Source organism: Pygoscelis adeliae, unplaced genomic scaffold (genome assembly GCF_000699105.1).
Source record: "Pygoscelis adeliae isolate BGI_AS28 unplaced genomic scaffold, ASM69910v1 Scaffold251, whole genome shotgun sequence".
NCBI lineage: Eukaryota > Metazoa > Chordata > Aves > Sphenisciformes > Spheniscidae > Pygoscelis > Pygoscelis adeliae.
In genome coordinates, this window is record NW_008824109.1 from 1,170,830 (window position 1) to 1,189,318 (window position 18,489).

Consider the following 18,489-nt stretch of genomic DNA (forward strand, 5'->3'; position numbering starts at 1 on the left):
CAGGAAGGTAAGACTCTGAGATGCTTTTCCAAACTTACAGATGGAAAGGATGGCTCATTTTGTGCCCGCTGCCCTTCAAACAATCTCAGCCATCAACTAGTATTTCACTGTTGAAACAACTTTCTTGGCAGTAGTTTCACGCCGGAAAATGAAGTCAGCATCAAGCACAGAGGAAGTATTCTCTCTGTTGATATACTGAGTTATGAGTTAATCAGCTTAGTAACCATTCATCTTTTCTAATACACTGAATTTTAGTTTCCCAACAGCCCCTGTCAAAATATATTTTACTGCTTGATGTATTTATTAACTCTGCCTGCACTGCATAGTCAAAAACACCAAATCATGCTTTTTCTCCTCCCTCAGCAGAGAAACTGAGAGACTAAACTGCAACGAGACCTCTGAAGTTGCAGAGAAGAGAGTGGGATTTCATCCAGTTCTGGTTTTATCCAATCTAGTCAGAGGTGCCTGGCATACATTATCTTTTTCTCCAACCTTCTACACAATCCAGCAAAGTGTAATACTTCACAAGTATATCAATTATTATCTACTACAGACAAAAGAAAAAATAAGTTGACTCATTTCAAAAGAAGTTTTGCGTATGTACTTATCAAAAATTACCTAGTAGAAGTGTTCTAAAATTTACCTCTGACATTTCAACCACTGCTCCAACAATTCAATTGGAGGAGACATAACCAAGAGTGCATTTAAATAACTAAGATTTCTTTGTCTTTGTGGCATTGCATAAACAGCATTAGACACATTTATGTCAGAGCCTGAACAAAGATCTTTATCTCAAAGAAAAAGATAGATCTACTCATTTGTCATGTTTACTTTCATGGCACACCATTACACCTCACAGTCCTTCCTATCTATTATTGCCTTTTATCTTTGCAATTAAAAAAAAAAAAATAAATTTGAGTCTCTTGGTTCAAGCTCTATTTGTTCCAAAAATATAATTTCATGCTATTCTCCATTTGTTACAAACATATAAAAATAATTTCATTTAAGGTCATTTTAGTTTAACATATTTTAATGATCCATAGACCACAAAGAATCTTCTATTCTTTTTCTTTTAGCAACATTAAGAAACATGGCTCTGTAAAGTCAACATTTGCAACTATAGGTTTAAACCACATACTACTCTTTGAACCACCTCACAATTACAGAGCCCAAGTAAAATTTTAGAATAGTTTGTAGTTTAAAAAGCAGTTATAAACCATGTGTTTTGAATTAGCTGGTGAGTGTGTCAGCAGTGTCATTTACCATACCTTATAATAAGCTCTCCTTTGATTTTTAGGTTTTCATGAAAGAAGATGACATTTTCCTACCACAACAAACACAGAAATATTTACTGGAGTTCTCTTTTAGCTAAGACTTAAGTATAGAAGCAATTTGAAATCGAAATGCCACCCACACCTAGCTCAGTAAGAAGGCTCTGCTTTTTTATAGCGTGGCTTTTTCAGCCACGTAGCTCCAGATGGCCAGATCTGTCACAAAGTCCTAACCAAAAATTCTAACAAAGGGAAACAGCAAATAGGCCTCCAAGGGGGATCTCCAAAGGGCTCCAGCAATTTTCAGCAGCACAACAGCATCTCTATGCCCTAACAAAACACCGGGGTCAGGAAGAGACAAGGTTCCCACCCACTCACCCCGAAACGAGCGTCAACTGTCAGCGCTTCATTTGAACACTCAAGATTGCACCCCCAATTACACCAGGGGTAAAAACATTGCTCTTATTGTCATAAATTCAGCTCACGGGAGCAGCTCTTCTCTTCTACCATCTTTTTCCTCTAAGCCAAAATCACGAGGATCAGTAGTCGCCAGCGATCGGTACTTCTTTCTTTCTCTCATTTCCCTTAGCATTTTCAATTAACAGTAATTAGTTAACACTACCTTGAACTCCCCCCGATTGCTTTTCTCATGCACTAATAGAGTCAATTCCCTTCATCCCATCTTCACTGGCTGTTGCTTTGATTCTGAGAGTCTCGGTCCCCATTTTGAAACGTCTATTGCTTAATCTTGGCTTGCAACTGCTAACTCATTTGCTACTTTCAAAGGAAATTAAGAAAAACTCTCTTCTTGACGATTCCAATTCCTCACAAAGCAGAGCCCTAGTATCACTTCGTTTCTGCTCAACTGTGTCTAAACACACTGGCAGGATACTAGAAGTCAGTGCTTATCATGCTAGACTAAAAAGAACAGCAGTACAATGTAAATTGTACATACACTTTAATGTAAATTTTACATAAAATGTAATTTATATCAATTCTTTCAAGTTTAATTAAGAGCATCGTTTAAGTTCCTTTCTTTTCTTTCTGAATGCATAGAAGGGCTCAGTAACAGCAAAAAAATTATTTCCTCCTCTCACAACACGCAGTGGGAAAACATCAGAATCACAGTTTGTTTGGGGATAAAAATTCCTAACAACCTGAGCTAGGAACAGTGAAAGCATATTTTATACAGTGCTTTGAGGCTTTACATTGTAAATCGTCACTATTTCAATATATGTTCCCCCTGCCTATTGAAGCTCAATGGAAAATACACCATTCAGGAAAAACAACCATAAGAGATTATTTACAGTATTAGCTCATAGTGCAGAATCATTTAATCTAATTGCCCCAAGCATAAAAAGTGTACTCTCATTTTCCATAATTACAAAGTGTCTCATGTTCAGCACTTTGACACACTTGAAAAGAAAAGGTTGATTAGCCTGCCATTGGAGTGAATAAAGTAACAGCTAAATTGATGGAGCATCAGCTAGGATAGACCTTCACAGGCAAGCAGCTGCTCTTTGAAAAACGCCATGCAGGAATAAAATAAAACAAGTTTAAACAGCAGGATAAAGAGGTATGCTAAGACAGATGGAAAGCCTTTTCTCCTATTCATATTCTCCAATTTTATTTTCCTGGTGAGCACAGAAACCTGTTTTATCAACAATACTATGTGGCTAATATACACAGCAGAAGGGTACCTCCTGCATACACTTCCCCCCTTTGTTATTCACATTAGCAACTGTGATGTTATTAGATGCAGAATAAAGCCCAATGCTGTGTAAATCAGCCCATTTGATTTGTAAGAAGCAGCCATAATTTATGGCAGGAAAGGGAGAGAGTGAAGGGAGGGCAAAGAGGACAGACAAAGCCACTCTCGATTTCCAAGAGTAAAACACTTTAAAACACAGCCTAATATTAAGCCAGAGAGATTTATTTTTTGTTCCAGTAGACTGGGAAAATAATATACCCTCTGATGCTCATATACACACTACGGATTTAGCAGAAGAGTTGATTCAGGCCAATATTCTGAGGTGTGGACAAAAAGAATCATAGAATCATAGAATGGTTTGGGTTGGAAGGGACCTTAAAGATCATCTAGTCCAACCCCCCTGCCACGGGTAGGGACACCTTCCACTAGAGCAGGTTGCTCACAGCCCCATCCAACCTGGCCTTGAACACTTCCAGGGATGGGGCATCCACAACTTCTCTGGGCAACCTCTTTCAGTGCCTCACCACCCTCATAGTGAAGAATTTCTTCCTTATATCTAATCTAAATCTACCCTCTTTCAGGTTAAAGCCATTACCCCTTGTCCTATCACTACATGGCCTTGTAAAAAGTCCCTCTCCAGCTTTCTTGTAGGTCCCCTTGAGGTACTGGAAGGCTGCTATAAGGTCTCCCCGGAGTCTTCTCTTCTCCAGGCTGAACAACCCTTTCATAGGAGAGGTGCTCCAGCCCCCTGATCATCTTCATGGCCCTCCTCTGGACTTGCTCCAACAGGTTCATGTCCTTCTTCTGTTGGGGACCCCAAAGCTGAACTCAATACTTAATAAAGAAAATGTTCTTCTGATAATCTTATCTTTCTCAGGATGAAGCAGATTTCAGACATATCCCATGGACTTCACCTCAAAACCTCCCTACAGAGAGGTCCAGCCAATGCTTCTTCCCCAAATACCATGCCTGCACAACCCCTCAGCTCACCACAGCCCAGTCTGTCCTCAGTCCTTTTCCCTCTCGCAGGATGGCACACATTTCCCCTCCAAGCGAGCTGGAGGCTTTATCAGTTTTGATCACTTCCTTTTTACTGATTGACAGTCAAAAAAAATGTAATTTTTTGAAAGTCAACAGTGGTCTTTCCCCAGCACTGTACACAAAAGCCAAAAACGCAGCCTATGATTTTCTGCCTGTTTCAACAATGTCTAAAGCATCTCTTTAGAGCTGCACATTAGTATGATGGAAAACAAGAAACACCTTTTACCAGGAGCCTATGAACCAGCTGTTGCATTATTTTCCTTCAACCGGTGGAAAACAGGATCTCTGAAGCTGAGGATGACCATGCCACCTTCTAATCCAGACTACAAAATAAATTCTCCCTCTAAATTGTAGCAAACACTATCAAACCCAGTAAGCGTGTCCACATCACATTGAACAGCTCAGTCCCATAAGCCGGCAGTGAAATATGCCCAGTAGGCTGTCAGGAGGGTGACCTGGGCATGGGTCCAAGGTTGGGTCCTCCAAAGTAATGTAATATGGCAGAGTGGAGCAGTGGGAAGAGCTTTGGTGCTGCAGATAACCAAGCTGACAGGTCCGTCTCCTGTCCCGGTAACATGTTAACCATGGAAAGCCCACTAGGGCATACCAAATTGAACTAATGTGGACCAGTGCCAGCTGTACATACCATAAACACCTGCAGCTGCAGACAAACAACAGCTATAACTCATGACTTGGTTTGCCTAAAGAAGGGAATTAAAATAGTGAACTCTTATTTGGAGCGGGTTCCTGCTGTCAGCTGAAGTGAATATATACGTAAACCAAGGTGGGGGGCCGGATCTCCATGTCATGAGGTTTTCAGAAGAGCAGCTTGGCTTGGATTCCCCCTTGACTAGTCCCATTCCTTGAAATTACATCAGCCAGCTGGATGCTACATAACCATCACCTCCTCACCCATACTAATACTGAGCCCGTGGGTCTAGCGTGAACAAGTAACTCCCATTTCCAAGGCACAGCATTAACCAGATGAGTTTGTAACCCAAACAGTCTCTCACCCCACATACCAGGCTGTGTTACCCAAGGCAGCCAACCAGCTCCTACACGATCACCCAGGAGGACACAGCTTGGCCTCTTACAGACCTAGAGCAAGTCAGTTTGCTGTAAGGTGCACTGCAAGGATTTTACATTTCTTGGGGGAAAAGGCATTTCTGTTCACAAAAAATAATAATTTTACTGGGCCATGATATCCTTGAAGAGAAGTACAGGAAATGTTTTCTATTGTTTTATTAAAAAACGTATTTAATTAGATGTAGTTTATTTGGTAAGATAAATCAGCACTTGCATGTTTGATTTAATGACTGCCTAAAACAGCCAACTCCTTACACTCAGTGGGTTTACTGCAAAAGTATACGCTGAACGTTTTTGGTAGCCATATTTTCTGTAAGAAGGTCCAGACTTTTCCTTGAACTGCCAGCCTGACTGCACTAAAAAAGCATGCAGTCAGCTGTGAGGGAAGCAGTTTCATGGCACACCAGAAATGCTGGTGGCAAGAGACTCACATTTCTCCGTGGACCTTCTGAAGTTTTGCAGCCCCTGAGGTTGGGTTTGTAAAACTTAGGATTTATTCTATTAACAAATGCGTTCCCCGGTTCAAATGGAGTATCAAGGGGTCAAACAGCTGACGTAGGGAAACACCAGTGCAATCTGATTTTCCGTGCTTGGCTTCTGTCAGAATTTAACTAGAGGACACAAAGTTTTTTAAAATCCCAGTTTACTATTTCATCTACATACTATCAGATTTGAATTGCACCTCTGAACTCTTGCATATATTTGGAAACGAAGGGCTGGTGGGACAGGGAGGAAAAGGGGAAGCAAGGGAAAACAGTCATTCCCTTTCTGCACTGAAATATCCAGACTCTCAATATTTTACAGAAAATTGAATTAGTTTCTGTACCTACTACAGCATGTGTCTGAAAATTAGTGAAGATTAAGAGTCAAACACACGTGTTCAGTTCATGTCAGCTTTGACCAAATTTTACATAAAAGAAATCTTTTTCTGCAGAACAAGACATGCTTTGAGTATGTTGCTACACCGTGTGAATAGCACACTAGAAGTAAACTCCTCCAATAAAACTGTAATTCATCTTGACTTAGATGGCTAAGCATAATACATATTCCATCAAAATAAAACACTGAGAAATGATTATTCCTCATTTTTGAAACACTGATTGTGGCTAAACACAGGTCCTTACAATTATCCATAGCTATTTCAGAAAAAACAGGCCCAGAGTACAGCTAAATGAAATACTTAGAAGACAAAACTCTATAATCCTATTAGAGGAGCAATGACCATTATAGCTTGGCTTTTTCTGTATAGATGGGAATATACTGTTAGTAGCTTTTTTTCCTTTTCTTTTTTAATTTATTTTTAAATAGGACGTATCTTTGGGCCTTATAGTTTGAGCTTGTCCAAATCAGCAGCAGAGCACAGATGCTCCATGTAAAAATGCCAGCGACTTCTTGATCTAGCAAATGAAACCACAATAGGGCTGTACTGGTTGCGGGGTTTTCCTGACGCAGAGAGGGGAGTGCTGCTCTTATGATTTCACATGGAAAAATGTTTAGCAAACAGGCAATGTTCCATGTTGCTGCCTCAAAAAATGTACTCCTGCTTAGCAAAAAGAAAACCCTGCTTTTATTTGCAGCCCTAAGCAGCATCCCCCTGAAGTCAGAAGGCAGAAATAAGTAATTTTCTCCTGATGCAGTGAGAGCAGAGGTATAGCAAGTCAAGTTTTGGCTTCCACAATAAGTGTGCATTGCTACCACGTACTTATGCAGGGACTTCTCTCGCTGCAAATAATTTTATTGCAAAAGTAGCAACACTCTCAGACAAGCTTGCTCCACTCCGCTAACCAGAGAATGAAAATAAATGTATTCCTTTATTCTAAAGTAATTAAACATGTTCCAGTACTCAGGGGAAGACGAACAGTGAAGTGAGGTGCCCAGTTTCACACAGTCACTTCATAGAAAGGGGCATGCTTTCAAAGGTCTCATCTCACAGGACAATAGCATACTGTAGCACAACTAAACTCCAGTATGCTGCATGTACCTAAGAGCTACAGCATCTCACATGAAAAGATGCATCTTGGAGTGACTTCATAGCTCTGCCTGGTGAGATGGGTAAAGAAATGTCAGCCGTGCGTTAGTGCAATAGACTGCAATGGAAGGCAACAGTTTGCTGTCAGAAAAAATGCCGAGCGCTCCACCACATTCATATTACAACACTGGAGAAATAGGAGCATTATCACATCCTCAAGGCTATTTGTAAGCTAAAGTAGCTAATCCTCAGATTTGAAATCTAGGCTCTGTAACACAAAAGCTAGCATACAGCTGCCCTGCAAGTTTATCAGAGACAACAGTGACAAAACTGCAAATAAAAGTAATTCAGTTATCTGGAAAACATCTGATGGGCAACGTCAACACTATGTAATTACATAGGTATGTTGCTACTTTACTGGAGGAGTTACTGAATTTTTTAATTTTGCAAGTAACTCTTAAGTGCTCTTAACAAACCAAGTAGTTTGTTAAGAAGCTAAGAAGCCTTACACAACTTATTCTTTGCCTCCCAGCTCTTTTCCAAATAAAGTACCTCTCATGAATCCCTGGACAAGGTAGGCACTAAAGCTTATCCCAGCTTCTGAGAGCTTGTTAGCTCAGGTACAACATCAAGCTAACGTGTCTATTCAGTCTATAAAATGGCATTTGCTCAAGTTTGTACATGAAATTTGTGGATATATATCCAAAATTTTCTTTCTATGAACGGTCAAAGCAAGAAATGAAAAGCCTTCTTCAGATTGCTCAAACACTAGGCTTCAGTTCAACTGATATGGACTATTTCCAGGGACGACGTATTTCACCTACGTCCTTGGTTGGTGTGCTGATATTCAAGGAGGATGTCAACTGCACACATCTTTTTTTGTCCTGTGGATACATCCTCACTAAGAATCATCTTGGAGTAATCATGATCAGTTGCAGTTTGAACTCCACAAGGTTTAGCAACTAAAAATAATTTCTGCAGTATATAAAAGGAAACTGTGTATACAAGAAAAATGCAGATTTGAACTAATTTACTGAAATGACCACAATTAAACTCTCTTTGTAGTTCAGACCTTTGTTTGTAAACCCCAGTCCCAGCTCTCTTATCTATTCAAAACATAAGTAAAAGATTATTCAGTGCGCTAGACAGTAAATATTAAGACTGTATATTTCCTGATTCATAACATGAAAAAGTTTATCTTTAATAACCCAAACTACATTAACCATGATGTACCCAGAGTTGAAGAAATCAGAGCCTTTTGCATAAAGTTGCCAATAAAAAGAGATTGAATGGAAAACGTTCTGCCTCTAAAGGTCGTACAAGAGCTGGAATTTTACTGAAGTTTCTTGAAGGCTTTAAACATTAGCCTTGTTTATGCTGATCTAAGATCATGACAAAGGCTTCTACCATAGCAGATGGGCATTTCCTGGTGTGTTATAAGTTGCTAAAAAAAAGGGGGAAAAAAAGACGACCATTAAACACAATGAGACACTTCCAATGAAAGGACGACAGCTGTTCTTAATTGCAATTTGAAATCCCAGTTCTTAAGAGAGTACCATGCTGCCAACTCAGGAAATGCATAATGAAAATTCTGGTCCATGTACACACGAAACCTAAAATGGGATTGCTGTCATTTCTGATAGGGCCTCTACCTGCCCTCACTTTTCAGTCTGCATTTAAGAAGCAAAACATAGCAGTGCCTCCTTTTATGTACTTTCCAGTGTGCAAAAAGTCCCAAAATTCTAATGAAAAGAAAAATGAAGCTATTGGATCATTTTTTAAAAATCAAGTTATATTTAAAGCCGCATGAAGTGTTTAAAAATGCTTTTATTTCCAAGTCCTCTCATAGCATCAGTCAATTTTCTAACCAGAAGAATCTCATTTTGTTAAGCAGCACAAAAAAGGCTAGTCTTATTTCTAGCCTAGACGTACAAATGAAGAGCTGGAAGAACTATTTGAAATGTTGAGAAGAGACAAAGAGCAGTTATGTCTTGACAAATCTGGAGAACTGCATTACAAAAGTGAAAAATTACTGCAGGTCCTTTCCTTTATTTAATTAAGTGCCCACTTCATTCACAAAATTCAGTCAGACATACTGAATGGATTCCCAAGCCTTTTGTGTGAATTAGAGGGATTCTACTTTATGTGACAATATGAATTAATTAAAAAAAGTCTAGCATTTTATGTCCTCAAAATATCAATGGCATAATATGAACGCTAGCCAGAACATTCCAGTTCCAGGAAAATGAGAGAAATGGGATCTGGCAAAAAAGTTACCATTAGTTTAGACTACTGGAGCATTAACACACATCTCCAACTATCCAACATATATTAAGACTTTTTTTGGCCTTTTTTTTTTAAATTATCTTTGCTCTAACAATCTAGCCAAACCCCAAACTCTTTTATGCTTACAAATAAACACAGACTATAACAAGTACACTCACATGCAAAAAAAGAAGAGCGAGAGATTGTCACAGATAACTAAAAACATTTGACTCTCAATCCCCAACATGACTGAACTCAAATGTGAAAGTATGCTGTGTACAGAGGTACGAGTAAATATTTGAAAACAGTTCTGGAAACAAAGTTATTTTTTTGAGGCTCTAAGCCAGCAGTTAATTCATGAAGGATGCCCCAAGATTATTTTCTTTCGTACACCATGACGACAATTATAGAGTTACAGAAGCATCTGGAACAGATCTCAAGTTAAGTGTTTCCCTTACAAACTCACTATGTTTTAAAGGTACCCAATTCTTGCATTTTTTTTGCAAGCTTCTTTAAAAAAAAACCAAAAAATATTCACGTGTCCAGTGGACTTTTTGATCAGCTAGGACCACACATGGATCTCCAAATGAGAAACTGATGGATGAGCAGGCTCTACCGGAGCCAGGTGGGTCCTGCCCAGAGAGAGGGGCCTCTGGCAGCGGTACTTCAGGCTGTGACTGGCAGTACTGCCAGCTGGGATGGCTGTGGAGACCAAAATCGTTTGTGAGCCAGTGGATTTCATGATGGCAGTATATGCTGCTGTAGCTTCCGAGACAAAGAGATGCTGGAGGGCGAGACCAGAGGTAGAGTCCTCTCTGCCTCCTGGGGTAATTCTGGGAGACGGTTTTATCTTGATGCCTTTTATATCCCCTGTAGTCTATATATACTCTCTCCTAGCCTAGAAAGTGTTTAAATGCCACAACAGCACAAAAATCCACCTGGACTCCACACCACTAGACCGCCTGATGTCTAGGCGAGCCTGTGTGCAGGCAGCTCCACCCCACCTGTGCTACAGCTCTCTGGCTACACACAGCATCATACTTTTTCATGTTGGATATCCCATGTCCCAGACACTTACAAACGAATGACAGCACCAGTGCCATACACAAAGAATTCAAAGGGCCTTTTCATTTCTTAATTTAGGCCACGCTACTTAGGGGACCGATGGAAAGGCTCATTCGAGTGAACTTTGGAATCCAGTCTAAATGTCACTCCAGACCATTTTAAAAATTAAAATAAAGCACAACATTCATCTATACACTGCTTTTCCATGCTCTTTATACTTCTTGGGTGTTGGGTGCATTTTTTGAGCCTCCTTACAACCGCACGTCCTGCTATAAATCAGTTCCTGTATTATTATGCATTATTACAAAATTTCATGCAATCTAATACCGGCAGCAAACAAGCAACTACTTGTTCTTGTCAATAAGATTATATTCACCTCTGAAGCACTGGGGTGAGATAGCTGCATTACATGCTATCCAAACCAACTAAAATAGCCCTGCTCAAATTTCAGGAAAAAGCTAAATTTATTGTTGCATGCGAAAGAAACCTTGCTTTACACCCTAAGCCTTCAAGTTCACAAATCACTTCCAAAATGCTCTTCAGAGAATCAGACGGCCATTACAATATGGCCACATCACAACTGCCTTCCTCAAAACTCTGTTTTCTCAGAAGGACTTCTGAGGTCTCCTACCAAGTGTAAAATTTAGGAAACTCTGCATCCCATGGGTGGTGTGCCAGCAGCCTGCAATAGAAGAGGCTCTTCACAGGCATGAAGTCTTCTGATTCTTGAAGCAAGTGTGGTGCTTCATCCCCTTTTCATCTATACATTCAAGGGATTTACATTTGTGGATACACCATATCCAGTACTGCCTCACTATAGAGGTTAAGAGAGTAATAAGCCTGACCCCTTCTAAAATAAGACTTCAATATTCTCTGTAGGTTTTGTTTTCCCCCTTCTTCTTTCAACTCATTCCTAGCATGGGTTTAACAATTAGGTACAGGTAGTCCTCCCTAATTGCTATTTATGATTTCTGTCAGCCATAGATGCTCCCTCCCTGCCCAGCGGTTAATTTTGCCAACTAACCTCTGAAGTGATCATCTTCCCTCAACTCTAAATCTCTTCTGAAAGAGGCACTCTGCTGAGCTACATGAACAAGTCCAAAGACCGTGTCTCTGGAGAAGTCAGGAATTACTAGGAATAAGAACAAAAGGTCTGTAAAAAGGGGATACTGCAAGATGAATGAAACCGGGGCGGGGGTGGAATTTTAAAAAAAAAAAAAAAAAAAAAACCAAACAAAAAACCCCACCAAAATGAAAGCAAATGAAGATGAGGATAGGGCAAACTGAAAAGGAAATGTTAAAATAAACATACTAGGGCAATGAAGGACACTAAACTACGGCACAGGCTCTCACCCCACCACCCCTTTCTTCAACAAATAAAGATAGCTACTATGTATTTTAAAATTCTGCTACCTATGGGGAAAAGCTTAGTTTTACATATAGGCAAAAACTATCCTTCACAGATGGGGCTTTATCATGCCCTTCAGACAAAAATATTTGTTTTAAATCAAGGAGGAAAAAGAGTTACTGTAACCTTGGTGTTTCCAAAGACATGCAATCCTGGAATACCAGCAAAAAAAAGCCAGAAGCAAAAATATAACTTCTATATTCACTGCTTACATTGGCTCAAAACTTGAAAAGGAAACAGCAAATTGTATCTATTGTCAGAGTAATTGCAGATATCTGCAGGATAACGATTTGCCCCAATAATTATTAATATGATTATCACTGAAATGGGGAACATGAATAAGTTCATCATTCTTGCATTTTAATAGGCATCATGTTGATATCTTTGTGCTTGTATCCTGTATAAAGGCAAGCTGGTTTTCATGAGTTGCCTGCAAAAGTTTAAGTCTCTCTAAATTTGAAAGCTTTTAATGCAAAATTATTGTCTCTTCAGAAATATTTGATTTAAAAGAACTAATAACAAGTAAATAAAATATACAGCAAAATTTCCTAAGTGGAATGCAACAGATGTCTGATAAAAGCCTTCTCCAGAAATTTTCCTGCTGTCCCAGTTATTCACCATAAATACTTCAGTGCATAGCTAAAAAAAATGCACGTTGACTCTGAGCTCTTATTTGCTTGTAGCTTGCTGTTAAGCAGTACAGTTGCCACTTTCTATTTTGTCCCTCAACTTAAAATAATCCATATTTCTTCTAAAGCGAGCAGGTAAGGTATTTCAGAACATGAAGGGGAGCAAAAAGCCACATACCACCCTACCTCCCAGAGACGGAGAGCTGCTAGTAGCCAGGAGCTGACATTAGGATAGGAAATGCAAGAAAGCACCTACTCTGCAATCCCTTAAAGCAAATCCGTTACTGGTAGGAAAGTGATACGACATGACGGTTAGAAATAAATGGTACGATAAGCTATTTATTTCCTACTGCCTCCACTTCAAAGATGCCAGCGGCTGCCTTTGTCACTGGTGGAAGTCAATGCAAATTAGCAAGATAGACAGCTTGGTTCCCTCTCATGTCTAGCTTACCCACAAGGTAAGCAAAACAGCAATTACATCAACTGAAAGAGTAATTACATCAACTGAAAGAGCAGAACAGCAGTGTAAGGACAGCACAAATCAAGCAGCAAACTGTTTTAACACTGAAATGTCATACTCTGCCCTGGCAAGTCAGAGACAGGTTTGATCCTGCCTTGCAGATAAAGACAAAACCAGCAAGATTAACAAAACATTGAAAAAAACAATTAAAAAGCTTGGTAAACTTCCTATCACAGCTATGCAAATAGCCACAGACTATGAAAACAAGCATTCCAGGAGGCCTAGAAAAGTAACACTTTATTACATGGTGCCACAACAGTGGTGTATTTAGAGAGAAATGAACTATTAAAATAAAATCTTTTTGATCAAATTTTATCAGGTGTAACACTATCCATAGTCACCTGACCAGAAACTTTCTCCCAGAAATTCAGTTTGGCTGCCCATTCAAAATGTGTCTGTGGCCTTTATAGTTTCCAAAGAACATTAAAAGCAAAAACCTGCCCAAAGCCTGCAATTAAGTATTAACTAGCATCACTGAAAGCATCAGTCACTCTCGCAGATGCTCTTGAGAAAACACAGAGCAGATGACGAGATGTTCACTCCCTCGTCTTTCAGATTACTGTTAAAAAAACACGTGAACAGATTTTTCACTCCCATGGGCATATGTTTCCTTCAATGACCGTACATGGAAAAAACCTATAGGTACGGATTTCCTTCATGTCATTATCTATTTCCCTCTCTTTTTCCTTCTGTTTTCATTTGCTCACCAAGCCTGATATTTTACTGGGACAGTTGGCATTCTCAAGCACATCCTCCCTGTACCAATCCATAACATTGAAACATTTGCACATACCTCGAGCCTAAACAGAAGGTCATACAAAACTGCTGGAAAATAACCAAAACGTGATTTAGATTCCTCGTTTCCCAGGAGCTCCCACACAGAGACGGAGGTCTGGGAATGTCCCATGGCAGTCTGCTCCAGAGATGCTGATGCTTAAAACCTGGGATTCCCAAACCTGAAGGTTCTCTCTAAAATGACAGACCTTGGAGAATGTGAGCTATCATGCCAACAAGTGACAGCAGGTTTATTTCTGACAGAAGAGTTTTGGTACCATACAGACCTGGTTTCTGTAGCAATCTCAAACCAAACCACTGCTAGAAATTTTTTGCAATAAATTGTTTGCATTTTTCTAGCTAACACTAGTAACAAGATTAGATTGATTATTTGTACAAAGGAGACGCTGAAATAAGAAACAGACTATATATAATTTTGGTTTTAGACACACTTTCTAGGTCATATGCATTAGTTTCCTTATAAACAGTCAAGAGTTTTGCTTTACTCAGGATTACACAATAGGAACCAAAAGTCTTTTCCCAATGCACACTTAAATGGTGCAGTGGGCTTACCCACAATCAATTCTTCTGAAGAGGCCATGGCTCAACAGAGATTTACACATCAAAGAAAAATAAGTACGTACATCTCCACAAATCAGTGTGGGGGTTTTTTACCCCCATGGCAGAAGAAATACCACAAATTGCAATTTGTCTCACAGCATCTCTTCATTAAAGTTCCTGAGCAGCTAAAAAAAAACACCTTGAAGATTGCAAGGTCTGTGGAAGTGTAGCAACCTCCCCAGATAAGCCTGAACCCTGCTTTTAACAGTGGCCTGCTACTCCCAAGATCAGTCAACCCTAGAATTAGCTGCAAGCTCCAAGGCTGGGATGATGCTGGCTCTGTCCCAAACCCAGTTCTTGGCCCATACTGAGCAGCGTGGTAGGCAAGCACCCTCTTGGTGATCAGTCTAGGCTTGGCTGCAGCAGGACCGTACAGTCACCCTGTAAGCTCACCTCACGGTCTATTAAACAGCATTCAAGTACCAACTCTATGTTCAAAGAGTTAACAAATGGACTGGTGTGAATCCTTAGGCTACAGCACAAGGCACTATATGTTAAAGGGGATGAAAAGTTGTTTAGGCTTGTCAGAGATGGCGTAAGGCAGCCTGCATAGCCCTTATTTTAGATACCTACAATATTTTAAAGTGTCTTTTAAAGATGGTGAGAAGTTTACCAATTTTAGCAGAGACAAAAGTGACTCTCTTGATTCTGCAGTTCTCATAAGCATCTACAGACAGGTGGGAAGGAAAGCAAGGTCACCATCAGGTAAGATCATTTATATTTCTACAGTTTGAAAAGAAAACACTGCATCTGTAAAAGAAACCATAACAAAGATTATTTCATAATCCTGTTTTTTTAAAGATACGTTGTCAGAAGACAAAATTTGCATACAGAAGCAATATCAAATAAAGAAAATTTGTGGAGAGATCATATCTGTCCAAGACAAATTAGTCTTACAGTTTTCATGACTTGGCACTCTATCCAAACTTGCAAGGAAAATCTATTACTATCATGCAGTCGAGATCTCCTGACATAAGTTAAAATTCAACATTTTCTCACTTCAAACTACTGCTCTTAAAGTGGATTTCAAGTGTTTGGACTCCAGAAATTCTTGCTCTGAGATGGCAGCCTGACCATACAATTATTGTCATTAGTGATGATGTTTATGAAACATTTTTCTACCAAGTTAAGACTCTCATAATACATACAAGAATGACTGTTGACGATTTCTATTCTGGAAAACCGTCTCTCAAGAGAGATGGAAAAATGTGGAGATCAATATATTAATATGTACTTGATTCAACATGCAACCAAGTACATAGTACTGACTTTCACAATGTCAGACAAACTGTAGCTCCCAGATTTTATTTTTAAAATCCTCCATCAAATGACAGTAAATTTTATGCAGCTGAACAAAGTTAGCAGAGCAGAAAGTTCTTTTAGCAAGCAACTGTGTTAATTTAGCACGCAATTGTGCTTGCTAAACAAAACTGTGAAGAAAGAAAACCTGAATGTAGCCAGAGTTCAGGTCCAAGAGGGCCATGAACTACCAGAAACTTATTTGATCCGATTAATTGGCTGCCTGCATTTCAGCCAATGTAGCTGGAAAAGTTACAGATGAAGTCTGAAGGCAAAAAATCAATCAGAAGAAACTAACTTCCAGAACTCTTTCCATGCATAATTTGCTTTTAACCTAAAAACTAACACTGAAGGAAGATGCATAAACTTATGGCCATGTTTAGACACTTATCCGATCGCTGATGACTCAAGTCAGTCTCCTGAATATGTGACTGCAAAGTCAGATGGCAACCTCACAACACACTAGAAACACTTCTCCCAGCATTACCCCGAGAGGAACAGCTGGCTTTAATCTCACCGCTACAATGTCTAACAAGATAAAACGATTACTGCAACATACAGACCTTGAAGACAAGGTACCTCATTGTCAGCCATACCACCCACACCTGTGATCAAAGTCTTGTCCTGTTATGGACAGGGCTTAACCATGTTCCATTACTCTTAATAATTCTGACCAGGCCCAAATAATATGGGTTGTCTCAGTTCTCTATAACCACAAGGCAAGGTCTTTGACTTCTTTGCAATATGCACCCCTGTAGAGGAATTACAGAAGGTGAATGAACATCAGAATAAGAGATTATACCTACTTCCCAGCCTTCTATTCCTAAATTTAGACTTGGAATTTACATCATAGGCAAATCATATTTTGCAATCTTATGTCTGTATATATGCTATATATTTTAGCCTTAAAATTTGCATTATATATTTATGGCACTCCGGCTGCCCTCTTAGAATGGGCTTATTTCCATCCAGCACAGAGGAGAGGAGACCAAGTTCTTATTTTCCTACAGTTACCATTCAGACATATCCAATATGTTTCTGCATTCATCATGAGGGTTTTTTCATTTTTTGCATTGATCAAAGAGAAATTAAGAGTTTCAGATATCAAAAGTAACACTATATGACTCAAACATTTTTAACACCTAGAAGCTTTCACAAGGCAATCCGGACTTCGAAAGAAACAGATTTCCTTGAAAACAGACTACTTACTTTACAATACAGTAACAAAGGCTACTGCTAACATTTACTGGAAGATGTTCTGAAATGCACAGACCAGGATCTAAATAGGTGGAACGGAAAGAGTAATTCATCTTGACTTCTCTTTAAAATAAGGATGAACTAATAAAAATTCATTTTGGGGGAGTGGTGGTGTGATTTTTGTTTGCTTTAATCAACACAGACCTTTTGATGAGAGAGACAGCTAGTACCATCTGTTTCAGGACAGAATGAAAACAGACTTCTTCACTGTACTTACATGTGAGGACTGAGTTCATAAAAGTTTCGGTTTCTGTATTCTTCCACTTTCTCTGGAGTATAAATGGGTAGAGATCTGTAGGGGTTTATTGATATCACCACGCTGCCAATGTATGTCTGTTGAAGGAAAACAAAAAAAAATTATCGTGGATTTTTTCTTTTTAACATATTTTTGCTGCTTAGATGTTATTTTCCCATTTAATACTTATGCAAAAACAAACGAACAAAAAGCCTAATTGTAGCGATGAATAAATACACACATACACTCTGAAACACCTTTTAGATCTCTCTCAACAATCACTGTTGCGCACCAAGTAGCAATTTCTATATAACTGAAAGCCTCTTACAAACATTTTTTAAAAGAAAGCCCAATCATACGATATTTCTGTGACTAATTCAGTTGGGGGCAGGAAAGGGAAAAGGACACAGATGTTCACGAAGAACCGACTCCATCTGTATGGCAAATGTCACACGAGTTTTGCTGCAGCCCTTGGGCACTCATACAAAACCACGTAAAGGCAAGGCCGGAGTTGGACTGCGCTGCCTCACCCGAGGAGGAGCCTCACGCCATCTCTTCAAAGCCTCGGGCACAGAAGAGCTTCACAGAGAAGAAACCTGAAGGCTAATGGCCTCTGACAGGTTTCTGTCAAAGGAGAGATTTACTGTCAGGATTCAACTCAGTCAAAGTCCTGCCATGGTTCCTCAGCAGACGTGAAACGTAATTTTTATTTCCAGATTCTAAACATGCTTGCCATTACCCTTGGAAAGCAGAAGGCACAATGCATTGTTTTACTCTGTTAGGTCCCATTCACTGCTGAGCTGAATGAAGACCAATACTGTACACCATGATTACCATGTCGGCACACGATACGATTAACCTGCCTTCGTCAAGCCTACTGCCGGGTGCCCCACAGCTCTCTACACCTCCCTCCAGCTGCAAGGGCTGCATTCAAATACACCCGAGTGGCAAAAAATGCCAAACCCCCATTCCACCTGCCTGCAGATACTGATCAAAGATTAATTAAATCCCAAGTGTTTGTTATCTCTTTCTACAACCATGAAACAAATAAATAACACCTGATGAAACATGATTTTCCAATAACCAGGAACTCCCTGGGAGGTATAAAGGCTGTACACAAAAGCCACAGGTTCCCGTTATTTGGATTACATTTGCTAGTAACTATGGAAGAAAAACAATGGTTTTTACATAGATCTATGATTTTAAATGGCTTCTTTGCAGATATACCTTAGCACCTCACAATCACTATTTGGATTTCTCCCCACAATTTTTCTTACAGGGAAGTGCTGTAATACGCATTTTTAAATGGGAACAGAGGCACAAGGAGCCCGAGTTACT

General features: G+C 39.5%; 1 protein-coding gene across 3 annotated transcripts in view; it reads right to left on the reverse strand.

Annotated features, from left to right (window-relative positions):
• MYO1B (myosin IB) overlaps positions 1-18,489 on the reverse strand; it is a 101,304-nt gene that overhangs the window by 68,733 nt on the left and 14,082 nt on the right. For all 3 annotated transcript variants that reach the window (XM_009334196.1, XM_009334195.1, XM_009334197.1), the window contains exon 2: positions 17,134-17,249. In XM_009334196.1, coding sequence (XP_009332471.1) covers positions 17,134-17,249 — 116 coding nt within the window. The remainder of the gene's footprint in view (positions 1-17,133; positions 17,250-18,489) is intronic.